This window comes from Polypterus senegalus, chromosome 4 (genome assembly GCF_016835505.1).
Source record: "Polypterus senegalus isolate Bchr_013 chromosome 4, ASM1683550v1, whole genome shotgun sequence".
Taxonomy (NCBI): Eukaryota; Metazoa; Chordata; class Cladistia; order Polypteriformes; family Polypteridae; genus Polypterus; species Polypterus senegalus.
Genome location: NC_053157.1, coordinates 2,062 through 27,233, shown reverse-complemented (window position 1 = coordinate 27,233; position 25,172 = coordinate 2,062). Strand labels below are relative to the sequence as shown.

Genomic DNA, 25,172 nt, shown 5'->3' with positions numbered 1-25,172 from the left:
TTCTTTCTTTATACATTAAAGTATATTCATAAGAAGCTATAGTCAATGCCAAGCACGGAATGTGTGCTTCTGCCAACTGTGGGACCCCTCTCTGTTCACCAAGCAGTCCTAGTAAAGGCTTATGATCTGTCACCATTACAGATGGTTTGTCAAGTTGTGAATAACCCGTTCAGTTTCAGTCGGCGTACCCCGTGTACAGTCCCACCTGTGAGAGAGGACGGCCACCCACGCCGTAGGGTGAGGTGTCACAAGACAGGTACAGGTCCTTCCCTCGTCCAGATGAACTGATAACTGGTCAGACTGTAATGCCTCTTTGGCCTTCTAAAAAGCTTTCTTTTGCTCAGCTCTCCAAAGCCACTGAGTTTCCGTGTGTAACAGTTGATGTAAGAGTTCCAAGGTGGTGGCCATATTTGGTAAAAATCGAATATAATGATTAAGCATCCCCAAAAATGCTTTAAGCTGTGTCTGGTAACTAAGCTGGGGTGCTTCCTTAATGGCTGCTACTTTATCAGGTATTGGGCACATGCTGTGGCAATCTGCTTTATATACCAAGTAGATCACGTCATGTGCCACGGAGAAATATTTACCTTTATGCCCCCTTAGTTCCTGCCAGAGCTAACCTTTCAAGCAGTTCATCAAGGTGTTTAAGATGACCTTTATCATTATTTCCATTAATCCAAATATCATCAGTTTGTACCACCACTTGAGGCATGCCCTGTAGATTATTTCCGATAGTACGCTGAAATATCCCAGGACTGGATGACACTCCATATGGGAGTCGAGTGTACTGGAACAGCCCTTTGTGTGATTGCGGTGGACTTACGGAACTTATGGTCCTGGCACTAATTGTTGATAGGCCTGGGAGAGGTCTCATTTCGTAAATCTCTGTCCACCCCGAATCTTTGCCAATAAATACTCTGAGCTTGTAATCTCTACAGATACAAATTGTTTTATTAGCCTTTATGATGGGCACTATCAGCATGGCCCACTTTGAATAACATACATAATACCCTCACATTGAAACCTCCATAATTCTTTTTCCACTTTGTCTTTCATACTGTATGGAACTGGACGATCTTTGAAGAACCTAAGCTGAACCTCCCCATCCACATGTATCTCTGCCTCTGTCCCCACCAGAGTTCCTAGTTCTTCCTTGAGTACGCCTTTCTAACACTGACTCCAAAGTCTCAGGGTCAGGGTCCACTCTGTAACTTTCACTCCAGTTAAGTTTAATCTCTCTCAAGCAGTCTTGGTCCAACCCTAAGATTTGCTCCATTACCTCTCTCAATCAATGGAGGCAATTCCTTCTGCTGTTCTTTGAATTTAACTTGAGCTCATAGTCTGCCTAACACCCTTAACAATATCTCCAGTATATGTCCATAATAACACCCCAGCATCCTGCAGTTCCACAGTGCCCAGTATGGTGGAGGATGCACCTGTGTCAGTTTCCATTTCAATGTTTTATCCATTTATTTCTATTGTGACTTTATATAGATGGTATGGTACAGTGTCAATGCTTTTTCAACCTCACTTTCCTTCTTTTCATCTTCCTCAGAATTTGCTGTATTTTCCTTTTTTGCTATCCTTCCGTGTTTGTTTGTTTTGTGCTCTGGTTAAACATTTCCTTGCTAAGTGCCCCCTCTTGTGACACAAATGGCATACTGCAGTGATAAGACGGCCCCGACACTATTCTGCTTTCCCACAAAATGACAACAGGACACCGTATTCTTCTCTTTGGCCTGAGATATGAGGAGTTTAAAGAGTCTCCAGTATTTACAAGCTGCTGTTGCTATTATGTGAATCTCCCCTTGGGATTAATAAAGCGTCTATTTCTCTATCTATCTATCTATCTATCTATCTATCTATCTATCTATCTATCTATCTATCTATCTATCTATCTATCTATCTATTATATAGTGCCTTTAATTCTATCTATCTATCTATCTATCTATCTATCTATCTATCTATCTATCTATCTATCTATCTATCTATTATATAGTGCCTTTCACTATATTTTATCTATCTATCTATCTATCTATCTATCTATCTATCTATCTATCTATCTATCTATCTATCTATCTATCCGTAGCCATTTCAATTCCTCCTTCATCTTGTCATTTATTAACACACCAGTCAGTCACGTCCCACACTCACATTGATCTCTTAATGGCAAAGCATTGGTGCTGTCAGAACTCATCACTGACACCAAACTTGATATGCTGTGTTTAATGGAGACTTGGCAAAAATCAAACAAATTGACGTCTCTCACGGAGGCGACTCCACCTGGTTTCACTTTCCATGCAGAACCTCGCAGCTCAAGACAAGGCGGTGGGCTAGCGGTGATTATCAGAGCAGACATAAACATCAAACAAATCCCAATTGACTGTCCACTGTCTTTTGAGTGCCTGGCTCTTAAACTAATAACGGAAACAGGTCCGGTCTCACTCGTTGTTCTTTATCGTCCCCCAAAATACAATGCATCCTTCTTATCTGATCTGATTGAAGTTTTAACCCACCTAAGCTCTTACTCTTAGAGAATTATCCTTCTTGGTGATTTCAACATCCATATTGACACTACTACATCTAAACTGAGAAATGAATTCCTATCCTTACTGGACTGTTTTGACTTGACACAACATGTTGATTTTCCCACCCACTCTGGTGGTCATATATTGGATCTGATCTGCACTTCTGGACTATCTGTTGCCAACATCTACAGCACTGATTTGCGACTCTCTGACCATAAAGTAGTATTTTTTACTGCCTCACTGCCTTTACCTCCTCTTACCTGTAAATGACAAATGTCTTACAGAAACCTTAAAATATCTGTCCCTCTATCCTTTCTGGATCCATTTCTGATCTTTTACTGTCTGCACCTATTCCGTCAACACTAGATAGTCTTGTTGACCACTATAACTCAGCCCTTCATTCAGCATTAGATAAAACAGCTCCTTTAAAACATAAGGAGGTTTCCTTTAAACGTTCAGCTCCTTGGTATAACTCAGAATTGCGATCTATGAAAGCAGCTGGCCGACGCCTTGAGAGAATGTCACAAGACTGGCCTCACTGTGCACATCCAGGCTTTCTCTGACCACCAAAGAGCTTACAGAGAAGCACTAACTGCTGCTAAGAACACCCACTATGGCAGAATAATAGAAAGTGGCCACGATAACCCAAGGGTTTTGTTCTCTGTAGTTAATAAACTACTCGAACCTGCATCTGGCCCAACTACCTCTTCTACTGAAGTCTGTGAGGATTTCCTCCACTTTTTCCGTAACAAAATTAAAGATCTAAATAATTCAACTAACATAAATACATCATCTGTTTATATCTCTCCCTGTTTTCCCACTCCATCCAGCTCCTTCTCTAAGTTCTCACCAGTCACACCTGCTTTGTAAGATGAGGCTGACTACTTGTATACTGGACCCCATCCCCAGCACACTACTTAAATCCTGCCTTCATGCCATAATCCCGACTGTTACAACAATAATAAACTCATCCCTTGACACTGGCTCTGTGCCACTCACTTTTAAAATCGCTTCTGTAACCCCAATGTTAAAAAAGTCTGGTCTTGATGCTGACAATCTTAACAATTTCCGGCCTATTTCCCACTTACCTTTCCTGTCAAAAGCTCTTGAGCGTGTTGTAGCTTCCCAGCTCACCAATTACTTAACTCTACTAATTTGATGGAACCCTTTCAGTCTGGTTTCAGGGTGCAGCACAGCTGTGAAACTGCTCTGCTACGGGTAACCAATGATTTGCTTATGGCAGCAGACTCTGGACAAACCAGCATATTAATTCTGTTAGACCTCAGTGCAGCATTTGACACTGTCAGACATGACATTCTACTGTCCAGAATGGAGAACATGCTGGGTATCTCTGGCACTGCCCTCCAGTGGTTCAAGTCCTATCTGACTGATAGGCAAGAGTTTGTTAGTCTTGGCAACAGCAGATCCAGCTCAGCGCCAGTCACACAAGGAGTTCCTCAGGGCTCTGTCCTCGGCCCTCTTCTCTTCTGTATTTATATGCTTCCCTTGGCCATATTATTCGTAGCTATGGACTGGGCTATCATTTTTATGCAGATGATACTCAACTCTACTTAATGTTAAAAGTGGAACTTCATCAGAGCTTTCTCAGCTCACAACCTGCCTTAGTGAAATTAAAACCTGGATGGAGCAGAACTCTTTAAAATTAAACTGCAACAAAACTGAACTCCTGCAAATTGGGACTAAAATGCAACTTAATAAAATGAGCTCCTTCCCAGTCCATCTTGGTGGTGATCTCATCAGACCTGCCTCTACTGCTAGGAGTCTTGGTGTCATTTTTGATTCCTCCCTCTCTTATTCCACCCACATAAATCACATTAAGAAACGTTCTTACTTTCACCTCCGTAACATATCCCGTGTTCGCTCCTTCCTCTCTATTTCACTTGTCCATGCTTTTATCACATCCTGTATCGATTATTGTAACTCGCTGTTGGCAGGTGCCCCTTCCAATCTTATATCTCAGCTCCAGCTTATTCAAAACTCAGCTGCAAGAGTCCTGACTCGAACCAGCAGCAGTGAGCACATCACACCATCCTGCTCCGCCATCACTGGCTCCCTGTGTCTTACAGAATCGAATATAAAATCCTACTAATAACCTACAAAGCCTTAAATAACCTCGTGCCAAACTACATCAGTGACCTTCTCCATCACTATGTGCCTGCCGCCACTAAGGTCCTCTGATTCTGGCAATCTTGTTGTGCCCCACACTAATCTACACTCCATGGGTGACAGGGCCTTCAGCTGTATAGTGCCCAGACTCTGGAATGACCTACCGAAATTAATCAGGTCAGCTGACTCCATGAATTCTTTTAAAAAACAACTTAAAACTCATCTGTTCAGGAAGGCTTTTAGCTCCACTTGACTTCATTCCCCTTCTCTCAGTTTACCTCTCTGATGCTCATGTCACCTGTATGTGTGTGTGCGAGAAGATCAGTTCTGTTGTCTGTTAGGCTTTCTCTGAATTTACTGTCTTAATCTTCTTTATTTATTTATTTGCTTTGTACTATGCTATATACTGTATACCCTGCCGTTCTTTCTTATATTCTGTAAGTGCGTTGAGCATGGGAAAGGCGCTATATAAATAAAATGTATTATTATTATTATTATTAATATAAGTATCTATGAAACTCCCGTAAAGCACGTAGGTCCCATTAAAAACATTTGAATACAATACACCCCATGTGTCTCACATAGGCACCCCTTTATCTCTTGTTTCGGTCATAACGTATCTTTAGGGTATATAAACCCCTGGGTCTGGTTAGTTGTGGTACGCAGCAATTTGAACCTCTGTCTACGCGCTTCTCTTTGTCTTGATCCATCCATGGAAATCACTCGCCTTGTAAGTGTCTTTTAAAGCTGTATTGTTTAATGTACACTGTCTGCTATGTATTGCTTTGTAAGGGAAGGACAGCAGAGTATGTACCGGGGCAGAGTGTATGGCTCACTCTTGACGCTGTCACCTCTCAGCCTAACTCAACTACATGCATAGAAATGGAAAATTCACCTGCAGCACAACAGGACGTCCTACTGAGGAGTCCTTCACGCATCTCAGGTGACCACCCGTTTTCTATGAGGGTTCAAGCAGGAGAAAGTGAAGACGTCCAAAGAGTGTCATCACACTCACCCCACGCCATTTACCCAAAACTTCCCCAACAAGCAGGACTGCCTGATCAGCACATCAATACCCCTCCTCTAAAGAGCAGCCCTCTCACAGATCCAGCCTTAAATAGAGGACCAGCATTCTATGCAGCAGGTCCAGGCTTCTGACATGGTTGACTTTGCAAAGTATTTGGCACGCAGAGAACTTGTTACAACTGGACTCATAAAGTGTGATGACCGACCTGAGAACTACAGAATGTGGCAGTCATCCTTTATGAACGCTACCCGAGGGTTAGACCTGACTGCAACTGAGGAGCTGGATCTGTTAATAAAATGGCGGGGAGAGAATCAGCAGAACATGTCCGCAGAATCAGAGCTGTTCATATAAATCATCCAAGGGCAGCTCTTAAAATGGTCTGGGATAGACTGGCAGAATGTTATGCTGCCCCAGAAGTGATAGAAGGCATTTTGTTTAAGAAGCTAGAGAACTTCCCACGCATATCCAGCAAAGATTATGTCCAGCTAAGAGACCTAGGAGACCTTCTCATGGAGTTGCTGTCTGCAAAAGAAGAGGGATATCTATCTGGTCTTGCTTATTTGGATACAGCTTGTGAAATTAATCCAATTGTGGAAAAATTACCTTACAGCATCCAAGAAAAATGGATATCAGCAGGATCAAGGTTTAAAGAGGAACATGACATGTGCTACGCTCCTTTCTCTTATTTCACAAAGTTTGTATGCAATGAAGCCAGAACCAGGAATGACCCAAGCTTCACACTATCTGGAAGTTATAATGATCCAGTCAGGCATGGCAAGCCTTTATACAAGAATTTTAATCAAAGAGCTCAGATATCTGTCCATAAAACAGATGTTGTCCCATCTAAGGTTTCAAGTACAACCAGGAAAAAAGGATGAACTCCTGAAGTACTGTCCCATCCACAACAAGCCTCATCCCATGGCAAACTGTAGAGGTTTTAGAGAAATGACCATAGAGGAGCGCAAGACATATCTGAAGGAGAATCGTATATATTTTAGATGCTGCGCTTCATCTTTTCACATAGCAAGAAACTGTAAATTGGAGCTGAAGTGCAACGAGTGTGAGAGCGACAGACACAGCACAGCCATACATTCAGGCCCTGCTCTCTGGTCATCAAAATCTGATGCACAGGAGTCCAGATATGAGGCTAATGAAGAAGAAGACCTCAGCAGCTCACCTACAGTTTCTTCTCACTGCACTGAAGTATGTGGCCAGGATCTACAGGCACACTCATGCTCAAAGATATGCCTTGTTAAAGTGTATCCACAAGGGCAGCCCGAGAAGACAGTTTGCCATTGCCAATGTGTGCCATTCTAGACGATCAAAGCAACTGGTCACTAGTGAGATCAGAATTCTTTGATATGTTTGACATTCAAAGCAGCCCATTGACATACTCTTTAAGAACCTGTGCTGGAGTTATGGAGACAATTGGCAGGAAAGCAGTTGGCTTCCAAATAGAGGCTGTGAATGGAGAAGTAAGTATAGCCCTGCCTCCACTTATTGAATGCAAAGAGATTTTGAACAATCGCTCTGAAATACCAACACCAGAGGCAGCACGTCGCCAACCTCACTTACAGTCTGTGGCATGCCACATCCCAGAATTGGATAATAATGCCCATATTCTGCTACTGCTTGGAAGAGACGTCATCAGAGTGCACAAAGTGAGGCAGCAAATTAATGGCCCTCATAATGCACCCTTTGCTCAAAAACTTGACCTAGGTTGGGTTCTTGTAGGCGAAGTTTGCCTGGGAAATGCTCACAAGCCGACAGTTTGTACTTTCAAGACAAGTGTGCTGGAAAATGGATGACTGTCACTTTTCACGCTTTGCTACAACCACCTTTGCTTGAGAGAACGGGCAACTTACGGTGGGGAGCCAACACAATTGGCCCCTGTGATCAAGTCTGCACATAATGATGTGCTGGGCAAGTCAATATTTGAGAGAACTAAAAATGACAACAAATTTGCCCCCTCGATTGAAGATCACATCTTTTTTAAAATTGCAGTTGTCAGATGTCCATCTTTGGATTTCCCTGTATGCCGTCATTCCGCATGGTACTGCTATCTCCTGAGAGTCTACAACCTCGTCACCAGTGTAACAGTCAATTAAGCAGTCGAAAGAATTTCCAAGCTTTGAATTTCTTTTAAACTCCCTGGTTCTGATCTGTTTGACCTCAGGGAGGCGCTACAGGAGCATCACAACAAGGACAAACAGACTCAAGAACAGTTTTTTCCCAAAAGCCATAACCATTCTAAACTCACACATGCACTGACTGCACAGTCTAACCCCCCAACCCCTGGACTTCCTTCTATCCATCAACTGTGCGATATCCAATATCTAAATGGTACTGATAAAAAGTGTGCAATATCTGTATACTGTACAATATCATTACTCTCAGGGTCTTACATCCACCAGCAAAACCAAGGATTTTAGGAGGTCTAGGCTCCTCATGGACCCAGTGATCATCAGAGGTGACTGTGCAGAGGGTGCAGACCTTTAAATGCCTGGGAGTGCAGCTGGATGACAAACTAGACTGGACTGCCAATACTGATGCTCTATGTAAGAAAGGTCAGAGCAGACTATACTTTCTGAGAAGGTTGGTGTCCTTCAACATCTGCAGTAAGATGCTGCAGATGTTCTACCAGACGGTTGTGGCGAGTGCCCTCTTCTACGCGGTGGTGTGCTGGGGTGGCAGCATAAAGATGAAGGACGCCTCACGTCTGGACAAACTTGTTAAGAAGGCAGGCTCCATTGTAGGAGTAAAGTTGGACAGTTTAACATCTGTGGCAGAGCGACGGGCACTGAGCAAACTCCTGTCAACCATGAAGAATCCACTGCATCCACTGAACAGTGTCATCTCCAGACAGAGGAGTAGCTTCAGTGACAGACTTTTGTCATCGTCCTGCTCCACTGACAGACTGAGGAGACCCCACACTATGCGACTCTTCAATTCCACCCGGGGGAGTAAATGCTAACATTAATTTTATTTTTATTTTTTTATTTTTTTTACTATTTAATTTAATATTGTTTCTTTGTATCAGTATACTGCTGCTGGATTATGTGAATTTCCCCTTGGGATTAATAAAGTATCTATCTATCTATCTATCTATTATATAGCGCCTTTCATCTATCTATCTATCTATCTATCTATCTATGATATAGCGCCTTTCACTCTATCTATCTATCTATCTTACTCACTGCACATGATCATCATTATTGTGCAATATTTAAATTATGTGCAATAACCCAATAGTGAAATAAATATTATTCTTTGCATATGTATATAGTGTCGCAGAACTTCTTTGCAACTTTCTGCACCATTTGTTTATTTGTTTATTTACTTATTGTTGTGTTCTTCATATATGTCTGCACTGAAGGAGCTGCTTTTCATCTCATTGTACATGTGTATAGTGACAATAAAAGGCATTCGACTCTATTCTAACAACAGGCGCTACACATAGTACTCCTGTAACCCTGGGTCAACCGTGACACCTTGCAGCTCCCACCACCAGGACCCTTGCTGCCTAATGTGGACGAAGACTTCAGACCAGACAGCAGGTGTGGTTATAAAGCAGCTTTATTTTCAGAGTCACGGTGAGAAGAGTTTCAGAAAAGCAGACAATCAAATGTACATGACAGCGTCAGGGCTCTTCTGAACCCCGTCTGTTGGGTGGGGCACAGTTTTTATACCCCTAGAATGCCTGATTTAATAAATCAATTAATTAAATGTAACAGTCAACACATAATAAATACACAAACCTTGAGCCCCTTCAACGTCCCTTGTAAAACTTGATTTCTTGGCTCCTTTTGTTATGGCGTTCAGATGTAAGCTAAGGGACAACGTGATAAGGCAGACTCATGTGTGGAATGCTCAGACCTTGAGTCCTTTGCACAAATATTTTTCTGTTTGCTAAAACAAAGCATATTTTTACAACGTTTAGTAAAGCTTACTTCTCAGACATGAATTAGTACAAGGGAACGAAGAGAACATTCATATTCCACACTAATGATCCAACAAAAAGCCAGAAAAAGACATCCTAATGTTCCACCTGCCCAGACTGAAGACGTACTAATGGTACTAGATGTGCAAGAAAAAAGAATGAAGTGTGAAAGGATAAAGTATGAAATGAAAAAATAAACAAAGCAAAATGTATTAATGGAATACTCCACCCAAAAATTGGGATATTTTAAATTTTACCCCATGTAGTTTGTAGTGATGGCCAATAAAACATTTGATCTCATGTTCTCATTAAGAAAAACCATCAAACAGTTTATGATCTATTATTGCACAATGCTCGACAATAACAAACAATATGAAAAACATCCATGAAAAAATCTCATTTTCCTCATGTTGCATAATCCTCACATAAGGAGATGTGCAGGATAAAAAGTTTAAATTGTTCTACAGGAAGTGAAAAAATTTTTATATGATAGGAAGTGCAAACTCCGAGAGGTTAAGAAAGGTGATTGCATTCTTGTTTTGGTCCTGACTGATCCTCACAAGTTGCTGGCAGAGTATGGCTGTGGTTCAAGAACGAATCAGGCTTGTAAATTAAAGGGGGCTGGTGAGACACTCTTAGTACTTACGGGGTCAGAAATGTACCCTTGTGAATGACAATGTAGATCAATAGGCATAAAGACCCAAACTCCAGGGACACTACTGTAGATGGTTCCATTAGTTACAGTATTTTAGTTTCAAATTTTATCAGCACCCTGGATCTCAATACATTAATGATGACGTCCTCTCCCATCTCCTCAAGGATGCTTTGGAGGGTTCCCTTGGTTGACAGGAATGTAAATAAATCAATAAGTGACCATTCATGCAGTGCCACATTCCCTGGTGCCAGCACCACCATGGCCACTCTTTCAAATACAGAAGATCAGCTGCATGCTGTTGGCCACACTCCGTTAGTTACTTATTTCCATTTCCTGTTCCTCTAAAGGTCAGTCTCACCAAATAAGATAGCTTTGAGTTCTTTTAATTCTCAAAATAATTGCCCTCTTCTCAACCTTAATCAACCACGCACACGGTACTCTCACCTCTGATGCTTTTGACAGACACGGTTCTTGCTCTCTCAGCTCTTATAAATTTGAACGTTTTCCTCACCTTAAGTTCCCAATTAAAGAAGACGGATTATGTTTAAATCTTATTGAAAAATTTCATCGTAAAGGGCTATCAACAGAAGAAATGAGTACATGTGCAATCCTAGCACCAAGAAATGATGAAGTCAAACAAAATAATGCCAAAAATGTTGATCAGTTAGACGGCAAATTGGTTAAATGCGTATCAATAGACTCTGCTGAAACAGTTTGGTGGTGATGGTGAGGAAGATGAAAACATCAACTTTCAATATCCCGAAGAACATCTACAACCGTTAACACCATCCAGTCTTACAACTTCAGGGGATAACACTGCACACCAAAGGAGATCTTGATATGCCATTCATATTAAAACATTAATAAGTTTCCCATTAGAACAGCTTTTGCAAAGACAATTTACAAACATTCAAAAAAGTCATTTCATTTACTAGAGAAAAAGAAATGAAATTTAATTACAAGCAGATATATGTTGTGTTGTCACGATGAAAGTCCAAACACAGAATCAAAATTCAATGGCGTACACATCGTCAGAGTGTCGTTAACAGGGCCAGGTGAATGGTCTGCAGGAAAGGGAGAAAAAGAGTACCAGTCTGATTTGGAATTGCCCTTACTCAATCAAGCCCTTTAGCTGCCTCCCATGCGCACGTGTGTGACAATATATATATATATATTGTGACAGATAGAGGGCGCTATTGTCCTCTTGAACCCTCGGACAATACGTCAGACACCAGGTAAACGTCCAATAATTATTTATTTGAACTATAATGCAGTGCACAAGCACCCTCCTCTCCACAATACACAATCAATAATACAATTCTTCACTCCCAGACGCGTTGCCACCCTTCCACCCAGCTCAGCTCACAGTCTGGGAATTTCCCACAGTCCTTTATATTTCCTGAACTGGAAGTGTTTCCCATCCTTCAGTCCATGTGACTTCCTATCACTTCTGGGTCAGATAAAAAGTCCTCTTCTTCATCCCAGAAGTAAGTCATTCCCTCCATCGCCTTGACTAAGACGTACTTCTGGGTTATAGGAGAATCCACGGTCTCTGTGTCTTCCTGCAGCGTCCCTTGGAGGTCCCCATGGTATCCAACAGGGCTGTGATGAAAAACTCCATTGTCCATGATGCCCTGCTGGAACTCGGGGCACCCCAATGTTGCATGCAGGGCTCCACCTGGCGGCCTGGGAGTATTGGCCGGGATGAAAGGCCAGCCATATCCCACAATATATATATATATATATATATATATATATATATATATAAATACTAGTTAAAATCTGCAGCTTCTCCCATGAAGACCTCTTTTAGTAAACTGTCTAATATAAAAATACAGACACAATTTTATTTCATTTTTTGATTATGTGCCAAGTCTGCGCTCTATTTGAAAATCACACAAGAGGATTGAATATGTTGAGCTAAGAACTACAATACGTCTCGGTATACAATTTTGGGTGTAGCACCCCCAGGTTTCATAATGAATAGGGAGTGAGGTGAATTCCCTCTAGAGCACACCACATAAAGCTGGCCATGAGAAAATCAATCATCCCTCAAATTCACTCCTGCCTCTTTTAGAGCCTGACTGTGCTTTATGTAAGTCATTGCAAAATACAATTTAAATGGAAATTGCAGGCATTTGAATTGAAAAGCAAAGTCAGATGGTGTCAGAGGAATATGTCGTATAAAGACAGTTTCTCCTTGACCAGAGCCTGTAAAGCTACGTGCTTCGATTATATGTCTGTGTAAACCTTTTATTTGCAGTCTTATGTCATTGCACAGTTAAGGAGGATTTAAGTTTCTCAAAGGCATCACTGGTCCTCCTGTCTTCAAAACAGAGGAATACCTGAAGACCTGAGCATATGGAAGAACTCCACTGGATAGTTTAAGGTTTCTTTATTTAGTCATGTTTGCACAAGAAAACATGAAATTAGTGTGAAGCTGCTTCAGCCTCCTCTACTGAGTCAATTGAATCAAATGTCATGATGTGTGTATTTAGCTCTCCTAAAAGACAGTCATTGATATCTGTAGCTTTGTCATTTTTAGACATTAATACAGCTTTGTTTCCTTAGCCAAGATAGAGGTTTAGAAGGTACGTTTTCTATTCCAGGAAATATCTTCTCCATTAATATCACTATGTCGTTTATTAAAGTACATAAATTGTCCATGATCTTAATTTTTCACTCTTTCTCCTCTGTTCTACCATCTCCTAATTTCAATAGATCAATAATTGTCTTATATAATACGCTACCGTGCCCGTTTGTTTGTCTGTCTGTCCAGGATTTTAAATCACCTGTAGCTCGCAAACCATTTCACCGATTGACTTGAAATCTGGCACACATATACTACGAGACGTCTACTATCCACTTTTGGGGTAATGCTTTTTATTACTCTTTTTATTTTATTTTATTGTAGAGTCAACACTCGGCAGCACACAGCAGGGCAGCCGTGTGGCGCATGCGTATGGGCACCGTTATCATTCTTGAGGCAGATTAAAGACTTAAGTGCCAGCTTAAGAGAAAAATTAAAGAAAACGTACTAAGTAATCACAACACAAACACTAACTTAATCAGTTTAAACGCAAAAAGATGCCGACGAAAGAAGAGAAGCAGCGGGCCGCTAGGGTGGAGGAAAGAAGAGCTGATCAGGAAGGAACAAGGGCATTAACCTCTGAGCAAATGAATGGCAAACGTACAGAGAAAGAGGATGAAAGCTACAAGTCAAGTGTATTCACTGCGCGTTATCGTACAGCACGCCATTACTGGTTAATGATAATTTCAATAGATCTAAATCCTGTTGTCAAGTCTCAGTATGTTTATTTTCAGCCACATACCCAATAGGATGACGTGAGACGGGCCTTGACCTCTTTAGCACGTGTACCCCTTTGTACGACTCGTACGGTTTGCCTGAAATCTCCAGCATGCAGTGCAGTAACTCCACCCATTAACCTTTCGTTATTTCGAATATCTTGCAGGGTTCTATCAAGTGGCTCGACGCCTGCTTTGTAAGACATTGTACACTCAGTCCCTGAAAACCTTAGCCATGTTACTCTTCTTGGTGATATTGCATAGGGGAGTATCCATAAAACTCAAAGCATAACGCGCTTTATTACCGCTGAGCCAGAGTACAGTATCTCTGCTATTCCAGGGGAAGCCAGTTCAGGTTCAATACTTTGACTTTCTCTTACTTTTGTAAACAGTATTAACGTTATTAATACATTGAATATTGTTATTCCAGTCCGTCCTGGAGCATCTAGTAAAAATAAACTGTTCTGTTGCATATCAGTGCTATCAATTACAGACTCGTGATTTTTTTTTGGTCACAATTAAGAAGCGGTTTATTATTTGAAATAATAGAGACTGCTCCGCTGGATCATAAGATATTTCCTCCAAATACTTACAGTTCATGTGTGGTTTGACCTGCCAATCTGACGACTACTACAATTTCCAGCAATATGAGACCTTCATTATAGAATTCATCCATTCTTTGCTGCATATCTGAACCCTGATATTCTTTCTCCATTTTTCCTTTAGTATCTTCAGTAAAATCATTTCTGTATTTTTCAAAAGGTAACTTTGGCTCAGACAGCTGACAGAAGACCAACATAATAGCAAATACTTCCTAGGGTTTATGGGGCGAATCAGAAATTCTTGTGTCTTCTAAGGTGTGCTCACAATGGCCATCGTCTTCTAATAAACCCATTGTCCTAAAGGCCGATTGAAAGGTCGGATAACCTTCATCAGCTACCGCTTTGAGATCTGTGAAAGATGTCGGCCCATAAACGCCATGCAATAGAAGACACAGAGAGTTCTGAATTGTTAGGGTGAATAACCCGAACCCTGCGCAGCGCACGGTCCTTCTTGACTCCAGTATGACCCGGTACATCCTCACCCTGCTTTTGTCGAGACATTTTTTTCTCCAGATGTAATATAATGGAACTTTACAATAAAGAAGACTTTTAGTGAAATTACCTACTTTGCAAAAATCAAAAAATGCTATGAGGGCACTTTTAAGAGGATTTGTTAATTTGTGAATGTAGTTTTCTGGTGAAAAATAGACCCTCTGGCCATTTCCTAAATGTACACCAAGATGTCGAAACCTCCCATGAATACGTAGACAGAGAATGCGCCAAACTGCTTTGGATCTGCTAAGATATTAAACTGTCTGCTACATCTTCACTTCATTAGGCTCAATTTCAAGTGTGAACACGGCCGGATCAGAACCTCTGTTGACGTACTTGTCTTTAATAGACTTAATAGAACTGGAAGACTCCATGTTAATAAGAGCCTGAAAGGCACAGCATTGTGAGCCGTGATTATCATGCCAATAATGTTAACAGAGATCTTTGTCTGTATTGGGGGCCGCCAGCATCTTCAGTTTCATCTTTGGTGTGTGAACCATTCACCATGCATGGAGAGTTTTTGTTAATGACACATATCATATTGCTCTTTATTATTTCATAGAGTTCAGAATCTTCTTCTGGATTTGGTGTTTCTGCTCATATAACGTCATGAGTTTGATTAGGAGTGTTACAATAAAATCTGAACATATGGTAGACCTCGCTTTTGACATTTTATAAAAAACAAATGGCATCTCACTGCTCCACTGCTCACTGCTTTGTGAACAACAGCAAGATTTTCTTAACTGTGAAATGAAAACCATGGCCTATCAACTGGCTGTTTCCACCCGTTAAAGATAATCCTTTATTTCAGACCATTTAGGGTTGTGCAAAAAGGTTGTAAAAAGATCAGGTCTTCCATAATGACACACATACGTCACGGTATCCTGAGTTTCTTTATGCATAGAGTGAGGACTCCTGGTAAAAGATGAAGGTGACTACACAAATCTGTCACTTGAGCATCACCATTATGTATGTCGCTGTCCATTCTTAATTGTGTCTAATTGTTTCCAATAAAACTGAGTCTCTCTGTCTCTGTCATGGCATACATTTTGATTTAAAACTGGTTCAAAAGATCACGGTAATACGACAGATGATTAAGTTTTCCATCTCGATCCATGATAAGGTAGGAATAGAAATCTACTGCACACACTGTTTTTGAGAGTCACAATTTGTTATTGGGATCACGCCGTGGTAGATTACTGCTGTAGCCGTCCTCACCATGGCAGAACATTAATGGGTGGTGTAGAGCATCACACACCTGATGAGTTTCAGAGATTCTTTTCAGCTTCTTGTCTCTGCTTCAAAGAATTATATCCCTATTCTCAAAACTTGACCTACAATGACGATGGCCACCTTGCGCACTTTAGCTGAATTAAACCTACCTCTGTGTTCATTGACTGGCTCTGTCAACATGAATCACCACCTGAAACAATTTGTCTTTCTATCGCTGCTTTGAAATCTTTTACGTAAAAATTCACATTAGGGAACATTTTATGTAACTCTAAGATATTAGGATTCACATTGGAAGAGTGTCCACATCTAATGTCTCCTTCTTGATCTGAATCTCCAACCAAGTAAATCTGTAGGAACAAAGGCTGCTGCTCTGGCGTGGATAGTAAGCTTCCAATATGGTGTTAAAGTTGACCCTGAACTTTAAATGTAGAAATAAAATTGTCTTCTTTCACTTCCTTTCCCCAGAATGGCATCTGATAGAAACGATTACTGTTTAAGAAGATGATCAGACTCTGGAGGCAGGATAGCTGCTGTACTTTACCATTATTATAACTCATTCCTAAGCTTTCCTCTTTCCATTTCTTAGCCTCACACCACATGCAAATGTTAGTGTCACTTAATCCACAGCTGTAACTACAACGTCCTGAACACCGGGAATGTAATGAAATAGAAAGAGATTTTGCTATTTCCTTTGGATCCTATCATTTTTTGTTATTTTTTTTTTTTTGTACAATTGTTAACTAATAATTCATTTACCTCAGGATTTTTTGCCACTGTGGCTTTTTTTTTTAATTTCTTCACAGCTTACTTTGTATTCTGGGTATTGAATTTGTTACCCTCTTTCATTTTTTCTTTGTGAATTCTTTTCATGTGATAAAGGAATAATAACTGCATGTCAGGAAGATCTTCTAAAATGTTGAAATGACACCTGAAGAGGTTTCCAGAAAACTATACATTTCGTATGCCTTCTAGAGCGTGTTCAAATTGGGTAAAGAAAATAGCATCAATAAACACACAAAGGAGACATGAAAATACTGCCTGCTGCAGCTAATGATTCGCAGGAGATTCCAAAAGTACGAGATCGAGACATCTCAGACAATGTCTACTGTCCTATGTATCTCCAGTTGGCCATAACCCTTCTCGTTCACCCTTATTTCACTGCCCTGAATTAACCCTTCTTTTTCACCCTTATTTCGAGAAGGGTCTGGCTGCAGCCTGCAATACCTAGGAATTTAGACACGGAACGCCTTTCATATCACGGAACGCCCTCTGATGTCAGTTTTGATACGTCATCATTGTTTTTGTCGGAGTTCGAAGGAATGGTGGACTTAGAATAAATCTTTCTGAAAGCTTTTCGAGGAAAGAAGAAGAGTTTGAGTTGGAAATTAAGATGGCAGTGAGTTTGTTTCAAGTTTTACTAATATTAGATAATATTATACTTTACTGCTAGGGTACGAATTATACCACAGTGTAATAAAGCTGTTGAATCAACTTTCAGGTTCCGTGCAGTACTAAGCGCTCTAAGGAAGTATTAACAGTTAAACAACAAACAGGATGGTTTGTGTAGCTAATTGTTACAGGGCTAATCGGAATACTCGATTCTGAGTAGTAAATCGACGGATTCAGCAGTCAAGAATTTTTTATAACAATTGTTATAATATGTAATTGACCGTTGTTGAGTATAATTAACCATAACGAAGTGTAACGGACTGTAATCAAATATAAGTGACCGTGATTAAGTATTTATAATTGCCAGAATATCATTCACCATTTGTCCTGTATATCACGTATATGCAAGTTAATCAGAAGCAAAACCAGTAACCAGTAACCTGGTATTTTAGATATCAAAATATATTTCAGAAAGACAATACAGAGAGATTGAGCCATTATAAGATAATGTTCCACAGAAAGCTTATTGTTTGCATAAGTTTCAAAGTCAAACACAGTTAATGGTGGATATACTGGTTTTTCAATTATAGTAATGTTGGTAGTCTGAAGTTTGAATATACTTAGGTCACTTTAGATGATCTTTTTTCATAGTTCTGTATATATATTTACAGTACATAACTGAAAATTTTAATAAGTAGCTACAAACAAAGGGCAAGTGTGAATGAAATGACATTGTAGACAATAATGAGGAAAAGAACAGCCAGGATAGAATCATGTTGTTGTTGTTGTTATTATTTTCTAAAGTTCTTTCAATGATAGTACCGTTTGTTTGAACTCTTAAAACAATATTAAATGTTTCATGCCCACCTCTCCTGCATTCTTCAAAAATACTGCTTTTGAAGTTTTTTTTCAATTGAAATAAAGTAAAGTGATTGTCCTCGTGCATGTTTGTCAGTTTTAAGAACTTTATATCTATTTAATATTCACCAGAGACACATAAGTATATTGAAGACCACAGAGGAACCTCCAGTTGTGTTTGGTGCTCTGGAGTTTGCTATAAAAGATCAGATTCTGCAGGCCTCATCAGCCACTTACAGAGCCACAAAAGGACAGTAGCTGTTCATGGAGGTATGTGAAGTGCTCTAGAATATATCTTATAACTTGTAAAATTTGATTGATTGATTGATATTTTTAATACACTTTAATGCAGCTAGATATTCACCTTAACAACATGATTTTATTTGACAAAATAGTATACTGTGTACTTTTTAACCTTTTGAAAAGCTAGCTTTGAATAATTTTAGATTAATTAATTCATGACTGTGTATTAACAATTTTCTCTTTTAAAATATTTAGTAGAATATGACAAAGATCATACTACAAATACTGTAGTTTAATTTTTCAGAATGTAAGTGTGGAATTACATTGCCTACAATTGACAGGCAACATATAGTATATTTACATACATTTTTAAAAGCATCATTGACAGAATCTTTAATTAGTTTGTTCTGTTTAAAAGAATAATGGGACAGGATTTGCATGTTTTAACTTTATTAAATTTAAGGATTATCTGAATTTCTTTTGAACAGTTTTAAATGTTTAGAAAAATAATTCTGAATATTAACCTTTTTTTTCTTTGTACTGTTTCAGGTTTTAAAATATACAGGTGTTCACTGAACTGCCAGGGATCAGGCCACTGCCATTGCTGTTATTGCCAGAAAACAGCAGTTCGTAAAGATCAGTTCCTCAGGCACTTGTCAGATTGTGGCAAAGGTCCTAAAGTGCTCACTCTGCCCTCTGTGCCCATGGCACCAGTGGCCTTGCAGCCTCTGCCCTCCATGCCTACAGCACCGGTGGATGCCCAGCCTCTTCCCTCCATGCCCACGGCACTGGTCACCACCCAGCCTCTTCCCTCCATGCCCACGGCACCGGTCACCACCCAGTCTCTGCCCTCCGTGCCCACTGCACCAGTCACCACCCAGTCTCTGCCATCTGAATTCCATAAGGTGGTCCAAGCCAAAATCAGAAAGGTAAAATGTTCTCTTTGTAACTTCAGACTGAACAAAAAGAACCTTTGAGTGCACATGAAGAGAAAACACTCAAGCTGTAAGCAAGGGATTAGTAGAGAACATCATCTTAAATCCATGAGTATTGACAAGGCTAGAGAAATATTTGCTGTCGCAAAAACTTTCCACGGTGAATCAATTCCATTGCACGTTCAGAAGAAGACCTGGGGTTCTACACATAGAATTCTATGTGAAATGGATGTTTGCCGGTGTAATTCGGATTTTGCATTAAGGAGTGGACTGATGGCCTTTGATCGTCAACACATTCAGTTCCTTTCCTATTGTCTCCCAACAGGCAACACAGATGTGGTCCTAACTGAGGAAGTGCTAAATGACATGGTTAGGGAAAAGTGGATGGGAGAACATAAAAAAGAACAATGCTTGAAAAGGCAACGTGAAGCTACAGAACATGGCATTAGCTTAAGCATTGAGGTAACACTGAATGATAAAAGTTCAAAGAGGTTCATATCCGTGTAGGAGCCCAAATTGTCCTATCATAGTAGACTTGCCAGGGTTTTTGCATACTATGACATCAAGTGTAATTCCTGGCACTGTCCATGTTCCAAACCACGAATGTCATGTTTGCATAAATATATAGCAAAATGGCATATTTTTCAGACTAACAGGGAACTTTTTAAGAGAGTTAAGAGCACAGAAGACTCCGAAGAATTCAAAATAGGAAATACAAAGGACACCAACTGGTCAGAATCTGACAGTGTGCGAAAAGAAACCCTTTATCCACCAAAGGAAGATGCTCTTGTTAAAATGGTAACATATCTATACCACAAAAAACGAATTCCAGCAATCCTGCCTACTGAAGTATGCGCTCCACCTGACTTTCATAACTTTCCCAAGCACCTAATACCTGCCGAGACATCATGTAGCCTCAGTCCAGGAATTGTCCCACTGACTAATCCTGTTCTAATTTCCTCAAAAGCCAAAATTGTTACCTTCTATGGCACAGTTGAAGGTAAATCTTGCACACCTCTTTGAATAGAGATATATTTGATCAATGAAGTGCCACTTTTATATATAATTTGACATAGTACTTGTTAAATATGTTCCTAGGCACTGACGTAACACCATTTGTAACTGTTTGATTTTCTAACTGATATTTTTTCTCCTTTTAAGCATATACTTAATCAAACAAACACAATGATATTTCAGATTCAGGTGATGGCAGGGTGGCTTTGAGAAACACTGATTAGACTTTTTTTTTGTCCCTACAGGTGTAGCCACATATTGCAAACAGTGTGAGCTGTGTGGCCAGGTCTACAGATTTCAGGAATGGAGTGGAGGTCTTCATAACTTTAATGACCACATCATTCTCAGCATTCATTTATGTCTGTTCTTAAGGAACTCGCTCCAGGTTAAGAGCTAATAGTCTGTTGCAGAATATCAATAAAATCAATCTGAACACAGAGTACAATTGGATATAAGTGTGCATTAGATTAGATTACACTTTATTTGGTGTGTGTGTGTATGTGTGCCACTATATGTAAATACATAGAGCATTTAATACTGTGTGTGAATGAAGCCCAAATCAGTTGTTGCCAAAAGGAAGTCATTTGAAGATCTCTGTCTGTGTGTCTGTGTGTGTCTGTGTCTGTGTGTATTATGTTTTGTTGTTTTATTTTTTCTCCTCTACAACATCTAGTATGTCAGGCATTGGTGAAAAAAGTTGATCTTATAAATACAAGTTGTATTTTTGTGTTTTTTTGCATCAGCTTATTTCAGGAGATATATTCCTTATGATTTACTTATAAATTATATTTGTTTTTTCTTAAATGTAATAAACTGTTATACTGCTGAATAATTCTGTGATTTTATAATTAGGTTTAATTTAGTACATTCAGAGAAGGTTAGTTAAACTGACTTTTAACAGTAAAATACATGAACAGTTTCTGTGTACACTTTATTTAATTATGTGGTTGGCATTATGGTTTGTTTTTTTATATTTTCATTTAGAATCACACTTCCATTGGAAATGCTATAGATATCCTTGAACTGACCGCAAACCAAAAGTTTCCCAAGCGAGACTGTCTTTTGCATGGATACCTCCATTTTGAGGCACTCTCAGCACATGAATATAACTATTCTTGCATACGTTGTGGATTTCATCCTCCAGTAGTAGTGGTGGACCTTCACAAGAAAGGAGTTTCTAGTATGCCTGGTGGGTAGATGACAAGTGTGAAACTGTAGCATACTTCTTAGTTTCTTAGCATTTATTGTTTTTAATTTTGTCCTGATTTTCTGCAGCCAGTGAAATAGAAGAAACCCCAACAGATTATGATGGCAAAGTAAATGTGGAAGAGTTTTGGGAGTCAGTAGACCTTGAAATGATAAGTCGTGGCTTTGTTAAGAGTAATCATTACATTTTGTCTTCTTTAGCTTTTAACCATTACATAAAATATATACACACTGAATTTTCTATTCCATTTCATGAAAGTCTCATTTGCTCTCATTAAGGTAGCTGTCAGAATCCATTTGTTGTAAAACCAAACTACCATAATTGGGCACCATAGATTGGTAGCCATACAAGAAAATCGAGCGCCGTGCTCAACACTGAATTTGCTAAAATTCCTCAAGTTCAGGAACCTGAGGAGGCTTCTGATATATTTGTCACTGAAGACAGATTATGTGGTGAGCTCACAAATTTAAAGGTATGTATGTAGTAGGGCATTTGTCTGTAATGTTTCATGTACACCTTTTTGTCATCAAAAATGTTAACTGATTGAAGAGTTTTGAGTGTTTTTGATTAACCGTGAGCCTATCTGAGTGTGTGCCCAGTATAGAACTGGACTTTGCTTAACCACATTGTTTGAAATATGGAAGTATGTTTAATTCTAACACGAGCCTGTCCCTACATGAGTTGAGTGCTCACTGAAAGCGTATGTGTATATCCATTTTAGGTTGCTGCATTGAGGAAGTTAGTAAAGAATTGTTGTCTGTCTCCAAAAGGATCCAAAATGGACCGAATACAAAGATTAAGAAATCAAATGCAAAATCGAGCCACCTATGATGAGCGTCAGGTCAGTTATGTATTCTGTTCAATATCTGTTAAAAACCTTGTTTGAAATCAATTGTTCAATGACTATTCATGATAAACGTTGCACATAATCTTTGCTATAAAACATAGAAGTTAAATGTAATGTTTTAAAATGTACACAAGCAGAAAAATTAACCACATCGAAATGTAAAATTTTAAAATTTCTTTGAATTGAACATCAAAGTAGTACCACCCAAATTCACATTTTTTTTAAAGTTTGATTTTTGATCCAAGTATTAAACAGTCTGTGTTAGATGTTCTGTTAATCAGCATAAGTTCTAATTTGACTTTTATCACCAATAATTATTAGACTAATATAAATATAGGTAATCTAGGTACAAGTTTGTCATTTTCAGTTGTTTTAGTGAAGAAGACCACAGCGTAATTCCTTACGTTTTTTTGAGAATGCACCTGAAGATTTGGACTACATGTGTTTTCCACCTACTTATTTAAAAATCGTAATGTCCAAACATACACATAATCACATTTAAGAATTCAACGGATTCTACTGATGAAGTTCAGTCTATTCAATTCTTATCAAAAAGATGTGACCTTTTCTGAATAAACACAGCATGGTTTGTCAGATTGAAGCTTTCAGTACAATCGCATGACCTTTCACTCCAAACTGACCTACTAGATAACACACAGCAGAGACCTCATTTAACTGTAGTTTGTCTTTGGATCACTCTGATAATCTTATGTTCTTGAATGGCCATTATTATTTATACTGCTTTTAATTTGCATAAACAGGTGGCTGGGCTGTTGTGATGTGTCCCTGTGCTGTTGTGTACTCGATCAAATTTAACATTCGTGCAGAGAGTCCAAGGAACTATGCAGACATTTTACTGTCTTGGAAGCACTTTCCAAATATCTGCATTTATGATTTTGCAAGAGGATTAGCCACACATACCAATCTGAGGGTGCCACAGGTTCAGCCTTTCAGTCCAAATGAGGGAAGACTTGCCGAATCAACGCCCGAAAATATTGTGCTTGCCAAAAAGGGAGAATTGAGGATTAACCTGCCATAGCTTTTAAAGAAGAGAGAGGATTCTGATTCTGGTCCTGATGTGCATCCTGTCAGTGGCTCCTCTGAGCATTACGCTCTTTATGATACATTTCATGAGCATAATACCAAGGATGCAAAGGACATATTACGCAGAATTGAGCTTGTGCCTGAGTTAGCTGGATGACTTAACAGTCAATCTGCAGAACAACTTTTTGCATCTTTGATAAAAAACAATTACTTCATGGACTTGCTTTCACCTTCTGCTCACATTTTTTTGATGAGGTCAGTTATACACTTTAGGAATGAGTACAAAAACAAAAAAACAATTCAAGAATATCAAAACGTCTTTGGTCGTGACCCAAAAATCGAACTTGATTGTCATGGAAGAGCAAAATTAGGTAAGAACAGAGGTTATTTAATTTCTGTTTTCACTTCCTGCACCATATGGATGTGGTATTAAGTTCGCAAATTGTTTTTCTTAGCCTTGGATATGACAAGTACACAAAAGCTCTTGAAAAGAGGTCATCCTTTTGAAAGCAAGCATGAGGCTACAAGTAGACAAAGATAAATATGTTCAATTTGCCACATTAACATATTATTTTTATTTTAATCTGAGCTCCTTTAATCTGTTTTTCTTCCAAACAACAGAAGTCTTAATCAATTTTGAAGAATCTAGTGAAATGGACAACAGTGAGTCAGAGGATATAATGGCAAAAGCGTCGTTTTGGAATCGGGAGCCTAATCTTGAGCAAAAGCGATTGGTATCTGCAACGTTTACAAGTTCATTATAGGGCTCATGGCAGAGCCTCCTTTACTCACTTGAATCTTTGTCTGTGTATATCTTCAGCTTTCATACGTTCTTGATTCGAAAGGAATTCCTACTGAAGAAATAACCAGAATTGATAACACTGTCTTAAACAGAGCGGACTTCCTATCTCTTGGCCTGTCTACAGAATTGGAAGCGACTGTGAGTACAGCGTAAACTGCACTCAGTATCTTGTGATGTGAATGTAAAATCAATTGCAGTTAATTCTGCTTGTAGATTATGGTTGTTAAAATCATCAGTGTCTTTCATTATACTGTTTTTTTTTTTTTTGTTAAAGATCATTGGCCAGATTGTACAGCAATGTGTACGGAAATAAATTGTGGTGTCATTCAGTTCCATATTGTACTGATTAGGTGTGTTTCTAAGGTGAGCTGCTCTTAATTGTTTGTTGTTTAGGGAAAAGACGCTTATGTGGTGCCCACATGGCTACCTCCTCTTTCACAAGACCCTTTCCTGACTTTTCCAGTAAGTACATTGAATAATGTTCTATAAAAAGTAACTCCTGCTTGTTACTGTTCATTTTGTTTACAGATTTGTTACAGTTCTTTTGGAGGTTTCTTGTCTTCTAGAGTGATTCTAAAATTAAACAGAATATTATATATCTTCTCAGAATGATATAGCATCGAAAGATGTTCTCTTCCTCCCCTCATGGCATCCAGGTCACTGGGCTTTGTGTGTAAGTAGATTTTGTTTTCCCAATGAGTTTATTGTTGTAATCAGAAATTTGTCCACCATTTACTCACCTTGCGTTTGTACAAATGTTAAGATGTATAACTCCTGAAGAATGAATTAATGCAACTTATGCATTTCTAAATAATCTATAATTTATTGAAATGTATGCATTGCCAGTTTGGTCAACATGTGTATATACAATGTAGGATTCTGAATTCTTCAAAAACATCAGGCATGTTGTATTTTTCAGGTTA

At 39.2% G+C, this 25,172-nt stretch overlaps 1 protein-coding gene across 1 annotated transcript; it reads left to right on the top strand.

Moving 5' to 3' along the window:
- Positions 1-19,104: 19,104 nt before the first annotated feature.
- Positions 19,105-23,433, top strand: LOC120528516. Its single transcript, XM_039752693.1, has 8 exons — positions 19,105-19,329; positions 19,984-20,335; positions 20,595-20,734; positions 21,334-21,538; positions 21,625-21,692; positions 21,891-22,028; positions 22,278-22,397; positions 23,165-23,433. Exons 1-8 carry the CDS (start codon positions 19,105-19,107, stop codon positions 23,180-23,182), a joined length of 1,266 nt encoding a protein of 421 aa, XP_039608627.1. The 3' UTR covers positions 23,183-23,433.
- The last annotated feature ends 1,739 nt before the right edge of the window (positions 23,434-25,172 follow it).

Excerpts from the sequence above, each read along its gene's own strand:
- LOC120528516 (XM_039752693.1), top strand. The coding sequence starts at position 19,105 with ATGGCACCAGTGGCCTTGCAGCCTCTGCCCTCCATGCCTACAGCACCG. Across the intron at positions 19,330-19,983 it reads TCCAAGCCAAAATCAGAAAG|ACTAACAGGGAACTTTTTAA; the intron begins GTAAAATGTTCT and ends CATATTTTTCAG. Across the intron at positions 21,693-21,890 it reads TGGAAGAGTTTTGGGAGTCA|ATTGGTAGCCATACAAGAAA; the intron begins GTAGACCTTGAA and ends TGGGCACCATAG.